At 47.3% G+C, this 23,719-nt stretch overlaps 1 protein-coding gene across 1 annotated transcript in view; it reads right to left on the bottom strand.

Annotated features, from left to right (window-relative positions):
- Nucleotides 1-1,114: 1,114 nt before the first annotated feature.
- Nucleotides 1,115-23,719, bottom strand: part of LOC135378915 (uncharacterized) — a 385,731-nt gene continuing 363,126 nt past the window's right edge. The window contains exons 22-24 of the mRNA XM_064612080.1: nt 17,127-17,171; nt 5,396-5,473; nt 1,115-1,764 (exon numbers count right to left, since the gene is read on the bottom strand). Coding sequence (XP_064468150.1) covers nt 1,645-1,764; nt 5,396-5,473; nt 17,127-17,171 — 243 coding nt within the window. The 3' untranslated portion in view covers nt 1,115-1,644. The remainder of the gene's footprint in view (nt 1,765-5,395; nt 5,474-17,126; nt 17,172-23,719) is intronic.

Here is a 23,719-nt window from a genome sequence, read left to right as displayed (position 1 = left end):
CGACGCCTTGCGTCGATATGGAAGACGAGGAGGTGAAGGTCATCGTGGACAAACAGGAACTATTTGTAGCGTCCTCACTTGTCAGCGGTGTGTGCTGCATATCTGCTGCATTTTGGGTGTTCCATATAGAGTACCCACTGGGATCCCACAAAATGCTCACATTTCTCGAGCACGCCTTCGCAGGCCTGAGTGAAACTAAGTGAAACTTCGCAGGCCAGAGTGAAATGCATGTTCCTCAATTTCTACGTCCTGCACGGTGGACGAGACGAGCAACCCAACCAGAAATAACTTCAGTTACTGAGTTTGTAATAAACTACTGTCTTGTGTATGTTATGTCTCTTTATTCTGTCCCTTTCATGCATGATTCAGGTAAAATAGGGGGTATGTAAAAAAGGTGTGAAATAATGCCATTTTGGGGTACGAAAATTTCCGTATAAGGGGTATATATGCACCTTTTCAATGTTCCCGGATATACTGCCCTTCTAGCGGCAGAGTTACAGATTTACTCCATCCCAGAAGGAGTAAAACAATACACCTCCTCGGAGGAGTGAAAATTGGAGTAAAAAAGGAGTTCGCTATGGGACAAGCGATTTACTCCTTTTGGGGAGTTAGTGCACACTTTTTTTTCTAACAGTGTAGTAGATTCGCATAATGTATCGCTTGGCATTGTAGATACCTGCTTTCACAAAACCAGTATGTATGTCATTGTTATGGGATTGGAGTTCACGGTAATCCTCTATAAGCCATCCGGCATGCAGAGGTCCGCTAATTCTCGTTGTTTACTGACTGTCGGCAGTGTCATCAACACCGATCTTGCGACTTGCGATTCCGTCTGCTTCCATACGAATTATTGAGAACGCCAAATTAAACCTTCACAGTATTAATTTTGTATAATATTTGACATTACATTTCATCCTGTATGCCTACATGTCTATATAGCAGAAGCTGAACTCACCTGTTTACCTCCAGTCTGTGCTCTCTTCCAACAAATCCTGAAGGTTCCGTTGTTGCACAGATGATCACGTCGGAAGCAGTTAGCGATAATCTGCGTTCCGAGAGTCGAAGTATCCATAGCGGGTACACTACTACGTATTAACTAACTCTGGATACGCAGTGAATCCTGTGCTAACTTTATTTGCAACCAGCCACTGCATGGGCGCCCGATTCGACAGATTGGAGTTCTTTATTTCGGTGTGAAAGATAGTTAAGGCCTGAGTTCCTCGTCTTGAACTCGATCCTTTCCGATTATTTCCAAAATCAGTTTCGGATCTGTTAGGGCTAAATCTAATTTCTCCCCGAATCGAAATCACGTATTACACTGTACTACGTATCACGCACACTGTTTAGTTTCAGCCTGTACTCACGTCTGATGAAGTATCATTTGAGGGCAATAATAAGGTATTTAACTTTGCAACAGCCCGTGCAAGCGACAGACTTCAGCAAGGAATGTTTGTATATTTAACGGCAGGCCGCGCGCTGGACAGAAAAAAAGGAAAGGAAGAAGCCCCATAACACCCGGTTGTATCAACACCACCCGATCTCACCCCAGAAGTCGTGAAATGCGCTAAACCCCAAAAAACTCAGGCCTTAATTATGCCATAGTAGAGCTTGACCACCTTAAGATGAGCGATTGCTTCACCAGCTTCAAGGCTGTCTCGAAGCATTAGGCTCGGTCCTCTTATATAAGGCCAGAAAATACCCAAGAGTCTTCGAGAGAAAAGAATCGTCAGAAATGAGGTCGTCAGCTAGTTTCTGCTTGTCGACCTGCACAATGAGATAAAAGAAAACGCATGAAACAGCTTCAATGTAGCATAATAATTTCGAAGAAAATTTCGTGTTAACTTAGGATGCAAAACACTGGGCGGAAAGATACACAACACGTCTTCTGCGTTTCCACATTCCTACGTTGGCCAGAAAATTCCTTCAGCAATATGCAGGAGCGCCCTATCACGTGTACAGGTTTTCTCTCCCATCTGTGTTCCCCTTGTTAACAACAGCCTGGCATGGTTCCCCTTAGTCCTGTTGAAGACGACGCTGTCGTCGAAACGTTGACTCCTTTATGCAATGCCAATTTCCCCATTGTCTATCATTGTTTAAATGTAACAAATTGTAGTCTCGTACGAGTTCCTTAACGCTTCTAAGTCTCTTTGTTACATTTTGGACACACACACACACACACACACACACACACGCACACATATATATATATATATATATACATGGTGTTAAAAATTAAGCTTTCACGAGCGCTACGCAAACACAGCGATGACAGGAAACCGGATGATAACTTTACGCTACTCGTGTAAGAATTAACAGGTGCTGCTAATTATGTAGCACCTGTTTCTTACTCAAGGAACAGAAAAATAGCACCAGTTTTCTTTTGTTCGCCTATTTAGAAAGTGCTAGTGAAAGCTTAATTTTGAACACCCTGTATAAACGAGGGGTGTTCAAGTCAAACCGGGACTTTTCATTTTTCGCAAAAGTAAAATGAACTTATAGGCGAGAAATTAGTTTTATTTTCCAACGTAATCTCCAGCTGCACTAATGCACTTGTCCCAGCGTTTCACGAGGGCTTGGATGCCAGCAGCGTAGAAATCCTTACTGCCGCGTAGCAGCCATGATCGGACTACATTGTTGACCTCATCGTCGCAGCTGAAGTGGCGGCCCCCAAGGAACGCCTTCAGTGGCCCGAAGAGATGGAAATCGCTGGGGGAGAGGTCTGGACTCTAAGGGGGATGTGGCAGCAACTCCCTGCCAAGTTCCTGTAAGGTGCGTGTCGTGAGATGCGCGGTATGCGGACGTGCATTGTCCTGCATGAGGAGGACTCCTTTGGTGATGAGGCCCAGCCGCTTTTGCTTCAGCGGCTTATGCACATCCCTGAGAACCTGGCAGTAATATGCACTATTGATCGCACTATATGCACTATTGATATCGGGACATGTTATCCGTCGGTCCTTGAGGATCAGGCGCTCCACAGTTGGATGTTCTCAGGAACTCTGACACTGGGCTCTGGGCCGCCGCGGGCGGAGTCGTCCTGCACTGATGTACGGCCGTTTCAGAACCGTTTGCACCACTCAAAAGCTTTGCTGCGGTTAAGTGTATCGTGGCCATACTGAGCCTGAAGTCTTCTGTGAATTTCAGATGATTTTACGCCTTCATTCACGAGAAACTTCATGACAATTCGCTGTTCGATGTGCGCGCTCAGCTCGTTGTCGGCCAACTTTGGACCACCACGTGGTGAATGCGGAGGCCTGTCGCGTGTGAAAATGACGAAAAAGAAGTAGCGCAAGCCATTTGTACATTCAGGAGACAGAAAGTCCCGGTTTGACTTGAACGCCCCTCGTATATATATACATCGTATCTGTTTCTCTGCGTGCAGCCATAAAGCCATCTTAATCTGTAATTTTGAATTTCAGACACGTTCAGTGTCATTTACTTGTTTCTTTAATGAATTTTTGCCCTCATGCACTGGCTTGCACTGTAGCATTGAGGAGTGCTCAGTCACCCTCCAAGGTGTATATCGCTTGCTGAGCGACACCTGATTTGCCAATTCCGAACGATGCGCAGCTACCCGGAGCTGACGAGCCGCAAACACGGCGAAACACGTGTCCTCTGGTGCTGCCGCATCGTTCCATGCGTATCTGTTTCTCTGCGTGCAGCCCCATAGCAGCCATCTTAATCTGTAATTTTGAATGTCAAACACGTCTAGTGTCATTTACTTGTATCTGCAATGTTTTTCCCCGCGCATTATATATATATATATATATATATATATATATATAAATATATATATATATATATATGCCATCAAAGGAACAAATAAATGACGCTAGACGTGTTTGAAATTCAGACTTACAGATTAAGATGGCTTCTATGGCTGCACGTAGAGAAACAGATACTCATGGAACGATGCGACACCACCAGAGGACACGTCTTTCGCCGTGTTTGCGGCTCGTCAGCCCTGGGTAGCTGCGCATCGTTCGGGATTGGCAAACCAGGGGTCACTCAGCGAGCGATATACACCTGGGAGGGTGACTGAGCACTCCTCAAGGCCACAGTGCAAGCCGGTGAATTATAAAGAGGGAAAAAAGCCATCAAAGGAACACATAAATGACGCTAGACGTGTTTAAAATTCAGACTTACAGATTAGCATGGCTTCTATGGCTGCACGTAGAGAAACAGATACTCATGGAACGATGCGACAGCACCAGAGGACACGTGTTTCGCCGTGTTTGCGGCTCGTCAGCCCTCGGTAGCTGCCCGAACGATGCGCACACATCACAAGCATTTGTTGCTTTTAACTTTTTTTTTTCGAGGGAAACAAACTTGGACCACTGCAGCTTAGACCGCAGCCAATGTGCATATAGTCTACAGAAAGTATACAGAAAGTCTGCACGCAGCGCACATAAAGTATGCATGCTACTTGAAACGAGGAGTGCACAGGAGGGCTACAGGGGGTACACAGAATTGCTGTGTACTCAGTACACAGAAGGGTGAAGTACACAGAAAGACTACTGGATGACCACAAGAAGGTGAAAATTATTTTTGTAAGGGTAAGGCGGACTTGACAAACATCTGGCGAGGAATACATGTAAAAAAGTGTCTGTAAGCTAGGCTTCTGAGCACCTACTCGCAAAACGTGATATAACCAGCTTATTTGCAGCCCGTCCGTTCCTTGCAGCACGCAACAGAAAAAGTACTGCAGAGCGGGACACAAAAATTACGTCAATTCTTCAGTGAAATGAGAATAAGCACGATCGTGCTGAAATGCCCCTGCCCTGCAGTAAGAGACACGACAGAAACCACGAAGTGGATGTCCCCAACACGTATACCTAAGACCATCCGCACTAACATGACGAAACTCAAACCATCGGATCAGGTGTTCTGGTGTTTGACGATCTTTGTATAAGCCCCACTGTGGTGTTGATCCTGACCACAGTTGTCTGACGATAAAAAGCCACCAATTATTATTATTATTATTATTATTATTATATTATATAATATAATATATAGGCTGCTCTACGCAGCTTTCCATATCGAACTTTAGAGGCGGCATTGGCACCTGGACGTTTATCACGGCGTGACCAATTGATTAATTAAAATAGAAAGGCCAATTTTAAGAATATGTAAGCCGGTCGACGTTTGCTCTAACAGTGTAATGCGCAGAAGTTCAAATTAAAGTTAAAGCGCATTTCAACATTTTTTATTGAAGCCTTCACTCATATCTTTTCATCTGTTTCTTTCAATCGTAGTTATTATTCACGTAAACACCTTTCCTTTTGTATGTGGTACATCTGGACTATTTTCGATGCAGTCTATGGCCAACCCCGCTTGAGACGGCAATTCCCAAAGTGGGGTCGGGAAGCTCTTTTAACAGTTAACCCGGATTCCTTACCTCATCCAGATCAACTTTTTGTTGCTTCATGAAGTCGATGTAGATGCGTTGCATGTCGTTCCTGTACTCTTCTGCATTCTGAAATAGTTGGCACGTGAAAGGCGCATTAAACTGAGGCAATTACAACAATCTCATTATCGAAGGGGCAACCGGTGTAACACCAATGACTGCTCCTATTTAGAACAATATCACTGAATTCTAATCGTAGAAGACTGTCTGTCTATAAAACCAGGAAGTAAGACACGTTTCTGGGTTCAGGTGTGCCTACGCCTCAAAGCTTAAAGCTATCTAATCAGTAAATTCCATCAGATCTCATCACACTGGCATGCCATTTCTAACCGCAAACACAAGCAATCCACATGTACAGAAGCTCGCACCCCGTATGTGCCATCACACTTAAAATCGTGTTCTATTTCTTTCCTCAAGCTCATCCGGTGTACAGACACATAAATATGAGTTCTGATGGGCCACTTTTCATATCGCTACGTCAAAATGGGATGCCCAGAACTGCAGCCGACAATGCGAGCAATATAAAGGATGCTCCAGGTAAGTGTATTCAGAATGTTAAAAAATCGATCTTTCACTTTTTCCGAGATGAAATCAATTGCAATATAGTATATACTGAGGGGAACTCATTAGGGGTGCACCAGCAAATTTCTATAGCGGAGCGGTGTTTCGACAGTTAACTTTTAACTTATAAAGGCTACGAGGTTGTCCCAATTAGAGCATCTGGTCCCTTCGGTCCCCTGATATCGTTGCCGTTCTCAGCAAAAAAAGAAAAAGCTTTAGGGATGTAGTTACTTATTACTCCTTACTTATTACTTATGCGTAACAACACAGAAGAAATTAACATGCGGTGATGTCCCCCCGCCGAATGATACCGCAATCACTCCGCCTCCCACCGCACATATCGTACATACAGAGCCCAAACCCCCAACTGACAGCAATTGTTCGTGCTGCAAGTTATGTGAAAAATAATGTCATAAATTTATCATCCGCCACCCTCACGGACCACGAACTCTCGCTTCTTAATCGGGAACTGTCCTTTCGTCACACAATGATCTCTAGAACAAATACCAGCTTCGTTTTGATTTGGATAAATTCGCAATTCAATTGTGTATCAGATAATATTTTCATGATAAGGCCAGCTCATCGCGAATCCAATTCGGAGCCCTATCAGATTTCACCCCTGACTAGAACCGGGAGAAAGCTTTAGATATGACATAAAAGCAGTTCAAAAGATGCAGATATTCTGCAGGCCTACCAAAATTGTAACCGAAGGGCAGTGGAACCTAATCTCAACTGAGCAAAGCAAGACATTATCTCAGCCTTAAAGCAAAGCAGTGATATAGTAATCAAAAAACAGACAAAAGTGGTGGCCTAGTAATCATGGACAAAGAAGCTCATATTGCAGAAGGAATGCGGCAGCTCAGTTGTCAAACATTCTACAGCCCCTAGAAAGCGATCCCACTAATGACACTGGTATCGAAATCACAAAAAGTTCATAGAAATTAAAGGCGAGTAAGAATATCGATCACAATCTATTCGAATACCTCCTACCGCACGACCCCAAGCCAGGCCAGGCCGATTTTACATGCTCCCTAAAATTCATAAACCAGGAAATCCCGGTCGCCCCATTGTATCATCCGATGGCACATCAACCGAAAAGATCAGCACGTTCGTTGACCACTTTCCCAAGGACATCTTCCCAAAATTCCCGTCATACACAAATGACACCAGCCATTTCTTCCAAGTAACTTCGGATGTAGAAGCCCCGATTGGTTCCCTACTTGTGATACTCTATGTTACCTCATTGTACACCAGTATGCTCCACGATGACGACATCCATGCGGCTATCGTAGCATACCAACTCCTGCCTGTGAAACAACACCCTAAACCCCTAGTTTTTAAGCGTTTTTTAAGCGTTTTTTAGACGACATATTCATGCAGTGGCCACATTTCGAAGACTCCTTGTTGTTTATTGAAAACTTCGGTAACATGCATCCCACTATAAAATTCACCCACACGTATTCTAGAGAGAGCATAGATTTTCTAGACGCCCATATAAGCATCTCTGATGACACCCTCGAGCCGGAACTTACCCCAGGATCTCGTACGGGACGCGATATCTATAGAGCCGTACTAATCGCAGCGAAATTCTACAAAACTCAGCCCGGCCCGAACGCCCGAAACGGGTTAACCTTAAGGCTGGTTCACACTGTCACGTTTCCGCTTGCGGCTACGGGTTACGGGCGCTTACGGTGCGGGTTGCCATGACGACGAAGAGACGGCGCCCGCAAGATCGTTTCCGCAAAGAGTTAAGGCAACTTCAACTTTTCTCCCGCAAGCTCCGTTACCGTAAGCGCACTGGCCAATAGGATGGCAGAAAAGTTCGGATGCCGTGCGTGCGTTTTGTCTCGCCTGTCTCCTTGCAAAGATGGCGCAAACATTTGCTGTCTTAGAAGCTCTTATTCTCCAAGTTGAGAAGTTTCCCTGGCTATACAGTAGCAAAAGAAGCGACTACAGGGATGCCACGAAAAAAGAAAACTCATGGATGACAATTAGCATAGCAGTGGGTCTGTCAGGTGATATCTTCACTCAATGAATTTGTCCGAAGTAGCGAGTTGTACGTTGCACTGTCGACGATGGCGTTAAGTTAAGAACATTAACAGTTAAGAACATCGTCAAGGAATGTCTGATTGTCTTCCAAAGCAGCCGGCACCGGGATGCTGGACGCTGGACGCCATGCTACTCTGTCGCTCTATTTCACTTTTCTTCGGAAGGATGGCGCTCTAGGAGGTCGCTCCTCATTGGAGGAACGGAGCGCCGAAACGTAGTAATGTGAACGATGGAGAAACGGTAGTCGGCAACGAGATAGGTACTACGTAAGCGCGAACGCGGCAGTGTGAACCAGCCTTTACAGTAAACTTCGATGGCGCGATCCCTCACATTGAAAACACGCTGAAACTTCATCACTCAGTGGTAACACAGTCGAAGCGCTTTTGGGAAATATTCCCAGTACCGCCTCGCACAGCATATCGTCGTTCAAGGAACCTACAACACCACTTAGTCAGCGCAAAAGTCAACGAGCCACCACCTGCGACCGAAGCCTTCCACCCATGCAACGAACGAAGATGCCAAATCTGTAGCCCAATGCAGACTGCAGAAACGGTTCAGGGTACGAACAGCAACTCTCAAGTAAAAATCAAAAGTGCTTCCCAGTGCAGCTCACCCAACGTAATGTATCTATTGGAATGCAATTCATGCAAAGTACAATATGTTGGCCAAACTACAACATTATTCCTAATTCGTTTTAATAATCACAGATCCGATATAAAAAAAAAAACAAGAAAAGAAAATATCCCTGTGTCGCGTTATTTCAATCAAGCCAGCCACTCATTCAAGGATATTAGCGTTTACAACTTACAATCTGGTTTTCTCTCATACCACAGCAGCCAGCAGCGTGAGTGATTCCTAATCCACAAATTCCAGTCCACGATAAACGAGGACCCGGGCATATTGTCCACAGTTCCCAGCCTTAGCTTATAGACAAAATCCCCCCCCCCCCACCCTTTTTCATTCTTTCTGCGGTATGGTTTTATGGTTTACCGGACGACCAGGAAACACTCTCCTGGAAGACAGCCAACGCCCCTGCAAGTGTTCAATGGACGGCAAGCAACAATACTCATGGAACATTACCAACGCCGCTCCAAGTGTACTGTACCCCTCTCCCCATCCGACTTTCCCTTTTATATAAGCCGTTGTCACCTAACATTTCTGGACACCATCGGACTTCGATCGTTATTGTAAAGGGGCACGTTATTTTATTCCCCCCATTCCACCAAGCACTGGGGTAGAGTATCGCCTGTTGCGATGAAACTCCCCACTCTCCAAGGCCGAAAATAAAGTTGTTGTTGTTTGTCACCTAATTCCAAGTTTAGTCGTGTTTTAGTCTAGTTTTTTTATTATAATTCAATGACACGTTTTCTGGGACACCCTGTATACTATATATACATAGGGAGTGACTTTTTCGGGTTAAATGCCTTTCTAAGATTCGGGGGATAAAAATCGGGTGTTTTTGTCTCTCCTCTTGTCTATTAAGTCCTTTCCTAATCTCTCTTTTTTGTTCATTTGTGGTTGTTTTTGCGAGATCGTGACCTTCCAGTGGTAATCCCCGAAGGCATAGACAGTGTTGACACACCTGGGTGTATTGCTTGGAAAGTAAGTGACCCATTCTTTGTATTACACGTGACGACCTTTGTTCGTCTTTAGTGGAAACGCTAATTGAGGATTTCATAGTGACTGGAATTCGTGGAGAAATCGGGATTCACCCGAGTTGGTCGGAGGTCAGTTCGGGGGGGGGGGGGGAATAACAGGGCGGAATCGGGTTTAACCCGAAAAAGTCACTCCCTAAATATACAGAAGAAATAAGTTCGCACAGAGCACCACCAAAGGAATATTTTGAAATGACTTCATTTAATACGCCTTATTCATAAATGCTGCCATCTCGTGGCGGCGGCTGGCGGTGGCGCCATGTTTGAGTATTCGGGCGGTCGCGCTATGTGCGATTTCCTGTAACGGGGCCAGCTGGAAAGTCGGGAAACTTGCGATTCAAGCTTTTTAGCATGGCAGGCGAGCAGGAAGAATGCACAGCCGAGCTCACGAAGCTAACGTTATACGAAAGTTTCTTTCGGACAACTTCATTATTGTCTTCTACAACGAGCAAACAGCATCGGATAAGCACGCTCGGCGTAGCTGCAACTTCGTGACTGAATCTCACGTCGAACTGCGGAATTTTGGGGACTCTATCGCTTTTGTACATATGAATACTCAACTACTTGCGCGAACTTTACAGCAGAGTGTTCTGATGCGGGATGTTACGCAGTTACGGAGCGGGTCCCTATATCCGCGTTTGTGCAGCATGGAGTGGCGATGGATGATCTTACTACAGGACTCTCTGCTTCGCTGCTGGTCCTGTTCAGTAACGGAATAAAAAAGCATTTGAGCACCTGTGACTACACACATTTTGTGTACCTTGAGTAAAATATCAAATGTACTTTCATACTCGCACATGTCGTTGTTTGGTGCTAGTAACCCAACAAAAGGTGAACACATACATACTTTTTAGATGGAAGTCATGTGGAGCTGACTGTTCACACAAAGAAAGAGGAACAGCCCCTTTCTTGGATACACAGAAAACGAGACTTTCTGTGATTATTTGACGATTTCCTCGCATCATATGCCATTCTTTTTGTGACGCAAAGGCAACGGCACAACAGAAGGAGCACATTGCTTTTGCTCTAAAATCTGATGTGTCGTACTTGGTTATCTGCTTGGTACATAGCTCATTTCTAAAAGTAATTATAGCAACAATGTCCCAAACGGACATGCACCACTAAGACAGACAGTGCACAAAGCTCATTTTCCCAATCATCTTCTAAATGCTGGTCTGGCAGCACGCTTCCACTGGAAATTCAACACTCCTGCACATAAATGAAGTCCTCTGTAGCTCGCGTTTAGTATAGGCCTACTTCTGGAAGAAGCTGCCGTCCCGTGACACGCCAATCAACCTCAATCAAAGCATGTTCTGACCGTGAACGTGTCACGTGCCTTTTTAATTATTTTAGAGTCAATAATAGCGAACTGAGGATTTACCTTATCGGTATTCGAGCCAATAGTGCCTTTTTGGGTGCACACTGGCACGACCAGTAATGAGGAGTTGCCGGTCAACCTCCGGAGATGCCGCGTTGCTGGCGATAGGCGATGTCGCGAAAACCGAAACCACCGGCAGCTATACTCAAACATGGCGCGTAAACATAGTCTCCGTCTCCGCACATAGATGGCGCGCACTTATGCATAAGGCGTATTCATTTTGAAATTACACAGACACGACGTTTCAAACGGTGGACCGTTCTTTTTCAAGTGAAAGGATATAATGAGTTGGTCAAACAGAAAACACTCACTTTCGTGTGTCGGGGGAAGGGAAATCGCAGCGCGTTGAGGTTGCCGAAGGGAGGTCATAAATTATGTATGCGGGGTCCTGTCGAGTGTGTTTCGCAAGTGGGTGGGGGTCTTTGAGCGGGGGGGGGGTCTTTCCCTAAGATGCATTTGTGTGGAAAGGGCCCCTGGTTTGCCAATTCCGAACGATGCGCAGTTACCCAGAGCTGACGAGCTGCAAACACGGCGAAACACTTGTCCTCTGGTGCTGTCGCATCGTTCCATGAGTATCTGTTTCTCTGCGTGCAGCCATAGAATCCATCTTAATCTGAAAATTTGAGTTTCAAACACGTCTACTGTCGTTTACTTGTTTATTTCATGGCTTTTTTTCCTGCATTTTAATTCACTGGCTTGCACCGTGGCATTGAGGAGTGTTCAGTCACACTTCCAGGTGTAGATCGCTCGCTAAGTGATCCCTGGTTTCCCAATCCCGAACGATGCGCAGCGACCCAGGGCTGACGAGCCGCAAACACGGCAGCCCAAGACGACACGACAGCCCAAGCAGCACGCCAATATTGGTCCAATATTGGACCCATGTGGGCTGCCAGGATTGCCAATATTGGTCCAATACGGGCTGCCAATATTGGGCCAATAAGGGGAGTCCAACCAGGCTCCATGTTGGAACAATGTGGGCTGCCCATATTAGCAAGCCGATTTTGCGCCAATATTGCCAATATTTCTGTGATAACGCCAACGGGGAGTCCGTGTATAATAATAAAGCATTATGCTGTATAAGATTCACCACTGATATACGTTTGTCTGATTTTTGCTTTTTTATTTCTGCGGATCTAATTGATCCACGTTCACATGATTGAAAAAAAAAAGAAAAAAAGAAAAAACATGGCATTGCCCAAGAAACGAAAAACAAGTGCTACGCTCGTCTTGCTGAACGACACAAGCAGTACCACGGAACTGCCAATGCCAAAGATCCCTCAGAAGCCTTCATTGGGATCGTAATTTCCAACCCGCTCCGAGAATACAAAGGAGCGAAACACTTTCGAGACGGTGACGGACATACGCCAGAGCAATTTACACTGCTTGCAGCAACTTGAAAACACCTAACTTTACAGAATAGCCATCCATTCGTATCACACATTGTGTTTTTCACTTGACCTGCCGCAATTTCGCTGTCGTTACAGCAACTAGTGACATTTTAGCCCTATGAAACGTCCGTTCGGGCTGTCGCGCATGCGCATTAGTTGTAGGACGTGTGATTTCGCTCAAACAACCCGCTTGCTCTGAGTCGGCTCGACCGATTGGCATTGGCATCGCGAAGGAAGATGGCGGGGACCATGGAGGTAAGAAACTAAGGAGATGCCCTAAGCGCCTCTCCCAATGCAAGCGAGCGTGCTGTGACCCGCGCATGGCATTGTGGTTAGTTGCCCACACACGTGACCCATAAACGTCACGGCAAGACGTCATAAAACATGGTGTCCTCCATGTACGCGGCGTATATTACCTGAATACAGAGACGAGCTGCGGCTGAATAACTTGTTTCCGCTTTCATAACATCTCTGGAGTTAGAAGTTATCACACCCCTTCAAACACAAGATAGATCATCTCCGTGTGGAAGCAATGGATCACTAAATCGCTAGAAGACGTACGTACGTCATCGTGACATTGCCTGGCTTCTCTTCTGTCTTGCTCAACTTTTGCTGTGATTTATCACGCGGCAAATCTTGAAACATCCCATAACCTTCAATGTATTGTGCGAATGGACTCTTTGAAGGTAAGACGTTTGCTGAAGATGATATTTGCTAAACTTCCAAGCCTCCGCGCAGACCGCCATAACGCCGAAACATGTGGGGATCACGTGACCGGGCACCTAGATGGGCGTGGTATTGCCTGGGACCGCTAGAAGGGTCCCACGGCCCTCCGATCTTATAGCCCTCACCTTAGTTTCTTATCTCCATGGCGGCGACTTTCGAGACGTGGAATGTCGAGTTGTCGAATTCTAGCGAACGTTACATTAGGATTGCCACGTACGTTGACTGTTTTGAACAATGTGTATCATCTGCGGGAAGTTGTTGGATGTGACGATGTAGTGAATTGAGTATTTCACACGCTTCAACGTTCAATCTTGCAGTGCTGCTTGGACATTTGTGCAAGACGGGTACGTATCCCGTCAATATGGGGTGTACGCGGGCAATATGGGGCCCATATGGCCAAGATTTTCCCAATATTGGCTCAAAGTGGGCAATATGGGGCGCATATTGCCAGGATGCCCCAATGACCAGCAAATATGGGCCCAATATTGTGTGCTGCTTGGGGCGCTTTCCATTTCCGTTGGAAAAACGTGAGCTCGACTTGTCAAATTAGCGAGATCAATTTCAAAAATTTTCACGTGCGGCACGACGGCGTGCGGCAGTGAACTGCTAAAAAGGTCGTTCATTCCTTCACCTGTTCGAGACGTCATACCGCCACGTGACTGATACCCATGCATGACACTGGAGGCATGATTGGAGCTAAGCAGCCCTATATCAAGTTCAGCTCCCGCCGTCGTACAACACGGTACACTCTTAACAAACAAGAGAAAAGTAAAGCTGATACCGCAACTTTAATATTCATTAATTAGAGTAAGAGACACGAGAGCACAAAAAGCACGGAAAGTCCGCTGAAATCCTTCACGCAGGCAGCTACAGGAACCACGTCCTCTATATTAATCAATGTTGGCGACTCCTGCGTAGAATATCCCGAGGAAGTTAGGTGGAAAACAGAACGCAAAAAGCACAACCACGGATTCTTCGGAATAACTGAGCCAGCGTAACATTTGAGAACAGCCTCATAAATCCTTCTAAGTAGTATATAACGAACGAACGCTTGGAGCTTGAAGCATACGAGATGAACGCGACAGATAGGGCTTTCATAACCTACCAGTTACGGTCGAAAAGCGCGGCAATACAAGCGACACAGCACGCGAAATATCAACATCCCCGGCAAGGTAGAACACCAAACTTACGGGCAAAGCATGCCAGGATAATTCCCGTTGAAACTAGAGTCACTAACTAGGAAGCAGAGTAGCGACACTGATCCACTCGGGCGAGTGAGACCGTCCTCTTGGGTTCCATGCGGCCCCGTCGCCTAGCAATGGGACGGCAACCTCCCCCTTCTCCTGCGCGCAGCCGAGTCAGCTTGCAACCGAGGAAACCGGTTTTGGATGGAAGGGACTCAACATGGACGGCGCGTTCGTGGAAGGACACTGTCCACCATGGACACTGTCCATGGTCCACTGTGTGGACCATGTGACACTGTCGGCCCAATCAAGGACACCGAAAAGCAGCTGCGGCGAGGAAAAGAAATGCGATACTCTGTACCCTATTTAGCGACACTAGGTCAAACCTACGATTCCTAGCGCCAGCGAAAGCCAGCTGCGCTCGAGCGGATCATGAGGAGGAACATTTGAGCTGACGAATCCAGCCCCAGAAGGCGCCAGAACGTTCGAAGCAGACGGTGCCAGAAGCAGACGAAGGAAGTGCGCCGGTGAACGCGTTAGAGCTCTTACACTCCTACCAAGCAAACAAGCAAGAAGGTGCTGACCGGTCCAGAGAACTCATTCATTCGAAGAATAAGCAGTTCAGACGAGCTCAGAGTTCAAACGCGTCCCTCCTCAGCCCATGTACAGTGCGCTCGGTGACACGACCAGACACGGTTTAGGACAGGAGAGGAGAGAGGCAACTGGACTGTTACTGCTTTAGACAGAAAAATGTAGATTGCGCTGCTGTTGTCGCGTTAACTTCCCGCCTCCCTCCAGACGGTGTAACGAGAAAAAGGTAAAAATGTGGAACCAGCGAATCGCTTCGAACTCCGATTCGAAGTGAAATGTGAAGGAATATTTTGGTCGTTAGTGAACGAGTTCATTCAATCCAACCAAGTGAGTCGTGAAGTCTGAATGGTTCATTCACGAACAACACAACTACTAGGCGCTACTTTCGCTCTTCCTCCGTGCCGTTCGGCTGCTTTCGGCCCCAAGCAGTGTCATCCACTGTCTGACGTCGCTTGCGTTGTTCCTCAGTTTCGGCAGCTCGTCGCCATAGCTCATAATATGTCTTCTTTTGGCGCTTACTTGGCCCGGCAACCGTACGCAGTTCACACTCTCTCGTGTACTTGGATTCAGTCAATACGCGCCTTGCACACTCGCGAGTTCAACCACGGCGGCGTATACGGCGCGCCGCCATGGCCGCTTCCACAGACGTGCTCCTCTCCGTGACGTCACCCGCACCGGCTTGCATACATTGGCTTCCGCTCCGTGACCTACTTTCCCTAACTATCCACTGCCCACATCCTCCTTTCTCGCGCGGGGTACTTTTCCCTCCATGTTTTGACCACGAATCGACACTGACACTTTTCGTTGAAATGATGCTTCTGCTGCGAACACATTAAAAACAGCCCCTCTAGTCGTAGTATAGTAGCGCACAGAGTAACGAGCGCGCGTGGTCACGTAGGAAACGAATTGCTTTGGAGAATGACGAGCTTCCCCTTTTCATGGATATTAGCTACTGTTCTCAGTGTGTCGATGAGTTAGCCTATGTAGAGTTTCATTACGTAGCGCACGAGCGAACGGCGTTTTTTAAATACGTTGATGTATGGCTGCTTGAATGTTCTGTAGAATACCACGGATCGCGTCGCACATGGCGGCATAGTTTTAACCAGGAGTCGAAACCGGAACTGAACCGTAACCGAAAACCTCAAAACACCGTTACTTTTTGATGAACCGAACTCGAACCTAACCGTAAAAATGTTTTCTCTCCCTTTGAACAAACCGGAACTGAACCAAAAAAAATATGATGCGGTAACCGGTTCAGCAGACGCTAAAAACGCCTATACTTTCCCACTCGACTGCCGGCTACCACCTCCCTGGATCGCTAGGTATCTTGCCGAATTCATGAGCGGATATAACAAATTGATAAACGAATAAGTGGTGAGTCCATGCACCTCCTACAGTCTCACATCGAAAAGGTTTACGACATCCCTGTACATTTTTGTGACTCGAGGTGTAAAAATAAGATGTGCTATACGACAGCTACACTTTGCACTGTTGCCTCGGCTGCTTCCTTTAATTCAGCGTCGCAGTGCGAAGGCGACATAAATTTTACCTTACCTACCTTTAGTCTACCGTTTAATATCACCCTTTAAATTTTAATTGTTCACAGTGACTTCCACAAGCAACGCGGACAACTAGCGATCACGGTAAAGAGGTTAGCGTGTGGTCCGCGGCATGGTGCAGAGCGTCGAGCTCTGGCACGATCTAGACACCCACCGCCGAACCAAGAGACACGACACCTCTTTCTTTTTTTTCTTTCAAAATTGGCGACAGCTTTTTGCATTGCAGTTCAATGCTGTGCTGTACGTCATTTCCCAGCGCTTTTCGGTATAGTATAAAGGATGAACTGCTGTGGAATGCATGTTTCTTTGTAGCTATGAAGTGCAGAGGCGAGGGTGTAAGAGGAAGGAAGGAGAAGCCAGCGATCGCCGGAACCTGACATTACCTGTCACATGTGGTACACTGATTTGTATAGCACACGTACGTAAACTGGTTCGACCGATTAATATTGATTCAAACTGTTATTTTGATTGCGCTGAACCCGAACCGAAACGATAACCTTTAACCGGAACTTGAAACGAATCCCAAAAAATAACTGTTTCGAGCCCTGGTTTCCACTTGATCAACTAGGGCAATAACTGAAGCACACATGTGTTAAGAAAAGACGAACGACAACGTTAAAACTAAACAAACCTTTGGAGGCTGGCTCTCTTTCATCTTCTTAAACTGTGCCGTCATCTGGAATGAAGAACACTCAATGGAGACACAGGCGTTATGGGCAACGACTAATTGTCTGAAAGAAACGCGGAAATACTCTAGTCATATCGCGGGTGCACCTTTCTCTCCCTACGTTTAACCGTCGGAAACCAACATCGTGTTTGAAGTGTTGATGGTAGAATTTCTACGGGTCATATTTACTTTTGAAAAGGGTTGCTTCCACATTAAATGCACCAGGAACATATCACAAGTTCAATCTCAGCGCCGGAGATGGCGTTAGTGTGTTGAACACGACTGTAGTCACTAAATGTTTAGCGGCACTTACATCGTAACAAGAGAACTTGCCAGTGTAACTGTTACGGGCCTCGAGCCCATGCGAAGCGACCGTCATCGGTTCCATTCCTAACGCCAGGGTTCATCCTTTTGACGGCCACTTTGACGGCGACTTCGATGAGCTGGGCAACTTCAGTACTGGACAGCTACCGCGTCCCCATGGTTCTGGGGAGGGCAACTATGAGATTTAAAGCCGCCGTAATCTAACTCTCAATATTTTTGAGAATCCGACCCGTGGTAAGAGCTCCAGAGACATTGTGGGGTCTGACAATGACGGCAAGGACCACCGTTGGTTCCGGCTGGGCGAAATAGCAAGGTCTGCTGTTTGTCTCCTCTGTCGAAGGGCACTCGGTGGTCGTGGGGCACCGCCGCCCAATCCTACCTGAGAGCTTTCGATTTCCCACACTTGCTCTCTTCTTTCCCATTTCTGTTCTGATAATAAGCTTCCGGTTCGCAATTTATTTGCAACCAGATCCCTGTCACAAAGCTCCACAAAGTCAAGTCAAGAGCTGTACAAAAGCCACTGTGCTGGTATGATACCATTTGGTTCCGTTTTACTTGCTCACTGACGGGAAATTAGTGACTAAAGACATATTTTCGGGAATATCGCTTGTGTCAAAAGGAAGAAAGGCGAGATCCTTTGTCAGCAGTTATGTTCGAAGCAGACAGAAGCTTTGTCTGGAATACTTCGCGCAAATTTGTGTAAATATCAGTCCGCTTTGGTCGATTACAAAACTGGTCTTCGGAATTCTCACGATAGCCGCACACACACTTGGGATCATAATCTACTATTACCTCGGTCTGCGATGATCTTGGCGGTAAACTGTTGACTTCCTGCGTGGTTTGCATTAGCTTGCAAATCTGACATCGATGGCCGTTACATGGCTGACAACCAAACTTGTGCGTAACGCGCTACTAGTAATTGGGTTACTTTTAGTCAATTAGTTTTTGAGTATTTTTTCGAGTAATCATTTACCTTTCGGAGTAATGGATTACTGAGTGATTGATTACTTTTCCGGTAGCGATTAACTTATCTTTCGGATGTTCTGCCCCAAGTCAAGCCCCTCTTGCTGTCAGCCCTCGTTGGGCCACTCCACTGTAGCAGCATCAAAACATAAGAAATTAAGAAAACCACAGGGGTCGTATAGTTATTGGGCGCTCCGTGTATGTACCACTAATCACTGAAAAACGTAACTTGACACACCGACAGAAATAAATAAGCTGCCTGGAAGCGGGCACTGAAAATGTAAAAGGTGTTTCAAGTTCTCTATACATAGTTATTCACAAAGGATTATCCCAACGTGCTGGAGCAGTGAAATTGTCAATTTACACACTATATTGTTGCCTTTGCTTACATTTTCTACGTAAAAAAAGAAGGATAATTAAGAGAAAGAGCAGCAATTAAACATTTAATACAATGCCCCTTGTACATAACTCTTCCATCTCCAGTTTTCTTTTTCTCTTTTTTTTCTGCGCCTCTCGCTCCGTATAGTTTTTCGCGGATGATATCCCGAGAGGCAGCTGCTATACTGCGAGCCCATAAAAAAACTGGGTGCAATAATTTAGATGAAGCCGTTCTGTTCTGACTCCATCAGAACTCCAAGAAACTGACCAGTCAGAAAGTTAGACCTCGCAAAGAGCTGAAAAGACTGTGCTTATTTCACCCATAATAGATATCAGAAAAAGAACGTCCGAACAGTATGCTCAAACATGGAGTAATACGTGTGAGCTCTGAAGACAAAGATGAATGCATGACTACTGTGGTGGCGCCACCAAATCTCCCAAAATACTAAAAATGAAGTTAAATACAACAAACAATGCCGGAACAGGAAAGAACACTCCCCCCCCCCCCCCCGGTATCCCCACGATACCAGACTATATGCACTTAGTTCAATAATATGTCCGAAAACTACAGGTACTGCTCCGACGACAACAGAACTAGACCGGAGACTGGCCGCTCGAAGGTTTTCTTCTTTCCGTCTTGGGCAGTCTGTACTTGAACGTTCCGCACCTTTCCATATTTTCCTGGGTACACAGCGTTGATTCTTCCCATGTGCCACTCATGGCGTCTGCTTGTCGCGTCCTTCAATAGGACAACGTCGCCGACCGTAAGATTACGTTGGTCGGTTAGCCATTTGCGACGACTTTGGAGGCTGGGTAGGTACTCATTCCTCCATCGGTGCAAGAACGTGTTGGCCAGAGCCTGTACTTGTCTGCAGTGCTTGACGTGGAGACTTTTGAACTCTCCTGCTGGTGCCGTTGGCGGTGACGGTTTCTGTGTCAAAATCATTGCCGGGGTGAGAACTGAGGGACATTCGGGGTCCGAAGATACAGGGACTAAGGGCCTGCAGTTTATGATGGCAGTTACTTCTGCTAAGAATGTCGTCAAGACTTCGTGAGAGAACGGTGCAACAGCCTCGTTGAGGAGCGTCGAATCCAAGATTCGGCGAGCCATACCTATCATTCGCTCCCACGCGCCGCCCATGTGCGAAGAGTGCGGTGTGTTGAATAAGTGCAGTCTTGCTCGTTTAAGAAAGTTTCTACTTTGCGGGATTCGAAGCGAACCGATGATATCTTTTGTTCAGAGCAAGCACCAACGAAGTTTGTTCCTCGGTCTGAACGGAACTGCTTAACTGGGCCTCTAAGTGCGATGAATCTTCGTAGGGCATTAATAAAGCTGGAAGTGTCCATAGATTCTATCACTTCTATGTGCACAGCACGGACGGCTAAGCCCGTAAAGAGGACTGCCCACCTCTTGTGGTGGGCTAAACCACCTCTTGTGCGTCGTGAGGCGACGACCCATGGACCAAAAACGTCCAGTCCCACGAAAGCGAAGGGGGGGGGGGGGGGTCTGTGTTTAGACGGTCTTCAGGTAGATCTGCCCTTTTTTGCTGCTCACACTTGCGTCGAAGCTTATGGCATGTGACGCAGCGATGGATCATGGCGCTTATGCATCTTATTCTGCCGAGAATCCAGAAGCCAGCGGTTTTAACAGCCCCTTCCGTGAAGTGCCTTCCCTGATGCTTGACGACCTTCTCATGACTGTGCAGAAGCAGTAGTAAACCGACGTGGTGCCGACCGGGAACAATAAGCGAGTGTTTTTCTTCCTCGATCATGTTTGCATTCCGTAAGCGCCTGCCAACTCTTAACACGTCTTCGTTGTCGATATAAGGATCGAGCTTCCACAGAGAGCGTTTGGCTGAGAAGTGTTTTCGTTGAGGTACGTCCGTGGCGAAGCCGAACGATGATCTCTGCGAATTCCTCGTATTGGACACTACGCAGGATGACCTTTTTAGCATGCGCTAGTTCTTCCGCGGTTCGAGGTTTGTTGCAACGGTGCCATCCGTGACAAGTGGGAGATGGGTTCAGAAACGACCGAGCGATGTGTACGAGACTCGCTAAGGCCTTTACGAGTGACGTCCATGACGAAAAGCGCTTGAAGCAATGGGTACCCAGTTGTTGGTTCATCATGAAAGTTGCAGAGACGGGGACTTGTGGGCCGTATATCAGGTTCGACCTCTGGCTGATGGAGCGGGAAAGCTGCGCTTGGGGACTCCGTACTCGAGAGTTCGTGAAGGAATTTGGGTCCTGTGAGCCAGGTTGTACGAGTGAGAGCTGCCGCAGCAGCTGGTCGAGTGGCGTGGTCCGCAGGGTTCTGCTCAGTCGGGACGTAGCGCCACTGTTCGGGTTTCGTGGATCTCCTTATTCTGTTGACGCGATTGCTGACATAGACGTAGAAGCACCTCGACTGGTTACAGATGTACCCAAGCACAACCTTGCTGTCCGTGTAGTACCTGACGTCTTCGATGTGAACGTCGATTTCGTTGACCACCAGCTCGGCGATTTCGACGGCAAGCACAGCGGCACATAGCTCCAGCCTCGGGATGGTTTGTTCAGGCCGTGGTGTCAGCTTCGCTTTGCCGATCACAAATCCCACGTGCGGCGTCCCCTTGGAATCTGTAACCCTGATGTAGGCCACAGCGGCTATTATCTTCTCTGAAGCGTCAGAGAACACGCAGATCTCTCGTCGACGAGCATTGGTGACGGATTCAGCAACGTACCGGCGTGGTATCTCGAGTCGCTGAAGGGCGCGAAGCGAGTCCTTCCATGTTTGCCATTTGTCGTCCAGTACGAGTGGGGCACCCCAGTCTGTGGCGCATGAAGTTAGTTCCCTAAGCAGGAGTCTGCCCTGTACGGTTACCGGAGCTGTCATTCCCAAAGGGTCGTAAAGGCTGTTCACGGTCGACAGCACGCCCCTCCTTGTGCTCGGAGTGTCCCTTGCAGGCACTCTGAAGGTGAATGTACCGGCTCTCAAATTCCAGCTTAGACCGAGACTCCGCTGCATGGGTAAGTTCCCGCCGCTTAGGTCCAAGTTAGGTCGTTGGCGTAGTTTTCCGATGGGAAGGCATCCATGACGCCAACCGAATTTGAAGCAAAATTATGGAGGCGTAAGTGGACACCCATCAACATCTTCTGCGTCCTTTTTAGGAGTTCGATGGCCGCCTTTTCGGTTGACAGAGATATGAGGCCGTCGTCCACGTAAAAGTCCCTTTCGACAAAGCGGCGGACGTCAGCTCCGAATTCCGGCTCTGCTTCTTGCGCGGTTCGTCTCAAACCGTGTCGCAATGGCTGGGGAACACGTGTTTCCGAAGACGTGCACGCACATTCTGTACTCGATAACTTCGCTGCTGGTATCGTTATCACGGAACCAAAGAAACCGCAGGTAGTCCCTGTCCTCTTCACGTACGAAGAAGCAATAGAGCATGCGCTGGATACCTGCGGTTACAGCGAAGGCTTCCTTCCTGAAGCGGAGTAAAACTCCGACCAACCTGTTAGTCATGTCCCGTCCCGAAAGAAGCAGGTCATTTAGCGAAATGCCTTGGTGTTTGGCGCTGGAGTCGAACACGACGCGGATCTGACCCGGTTTCTGTGGGTGGTAGACGCCAAAGCTGGGAAGATACCAGTACTCTTTAGATTCGTCCCTTGGTGGAGCCGGCTCAGCATGACCATTTTTCAGCAGATCTTCTATGAAGGCAACAAAGTGCTGCTTCATCTCCGGTTTTGTATCCAGGGTGCGACATTGCGAGTTGAACCTTGATAGTGCTTGTTCTCGGTTGTCAGGAAGCTTACGTCTAGGTGTACGAAACGGCAAGGGGGCCACCCAGTTGCCCGATGCGTCCATACGGAATTCTCTGTTCATAAGATTCAAGAATTCTTGGTCTTCCACAGACGGAGCAAAGGTTTCGTCCTCCCTTGTTGTCTGGAATAGCGGGTCCACTGCGTCATTACTCGGTGGCGATATACCAGGCAGCACGGCTTCTCTGTTGGGATGATGACAACTGAGGTTTTCTTTTGCGAGAATGTGATTGTGACATGGCTTGAAGGAAGACGGACGTCCATTCCCCAGTACAGTTGTAGCGAAAGCGTCGACCTTCTCTGGTGTGCGTAATCTGTCAACACAGACGTCACCAACTATGACCTACCCGAGGTCCAGCTTCTGGGCGAAAGGAGCGTCGTTGGGTCCATTTCGTTGCTGGCGCACTTTATGTGCCTGAACAACGTCCCGGCCTATAAGGAGCAGGATCTGCGCTTCGGGGTCCATTGGTGGAATGAGGCTGGCTAGTGCTTTGAGATGGGGATGTCTGCGTGCAACGTCTGGCGTTGAAATTTCATGCCTGTTGTTTGGAATCTCATCACACTCAATCAGCGTGGGTAGATCCAGCCGTTTTTCGGATGTGAGGCTCTCGACTACGTAGCCACTTGCTCGTCGCCCTGTCGTTTCCACCACGCCGGCGCAGGTCCTCAGTGTGTACGGATATTCACCTGCACGAATACCAGAGCACTCGAAGAATTCTGGCCTGGCCAGAGATCTATTGCTCTGGTCGTCAAGCATTGCGTACATCCGGACTGCCTGCTCTGGTCGTGTCTTCAGGTACACTTTAACAATGCAAATCTTCGAACATGATTTTCTAGTATTTAAGCCTCCGCACACGCCCATACAGCTTGACGTGATCTATGAAGATGCTTCATCCAAGCCTGCCTGCGAGGGCATGACGTTTGTGCATTGAACTTGGGATGATTCTGTCTGAGGATGAAGAGCTGTTACATGCTGGTCGCTGTTACACTCCCTACATTGCATTGTCAAGTTACAGTTTCTGGCGCTGTGTGTTGTCGCGCAGCATCTGAAGCAGGCGCCGTAGTTTGCTAACAGGCGTTTTCGCTCATTCAAAGGTTTG

Source organism: Ornithodoros turicata, chromosome 1 (genome assembly GCF_037126465.1).
Source record: "Ornithodoros turicata isolate Travis chromosome 1, ASM3712646v1, whole genome shotgun sequence".
NCBI lineage: Eukaryota > Metazoa > Arthropoda > Arachnida > Ixodida > Argasidae > Ornithodoros > Ornithodoros turicata.
This window is presented reverse-complemented; position numbering and strand designations above follow the sequence as displayed.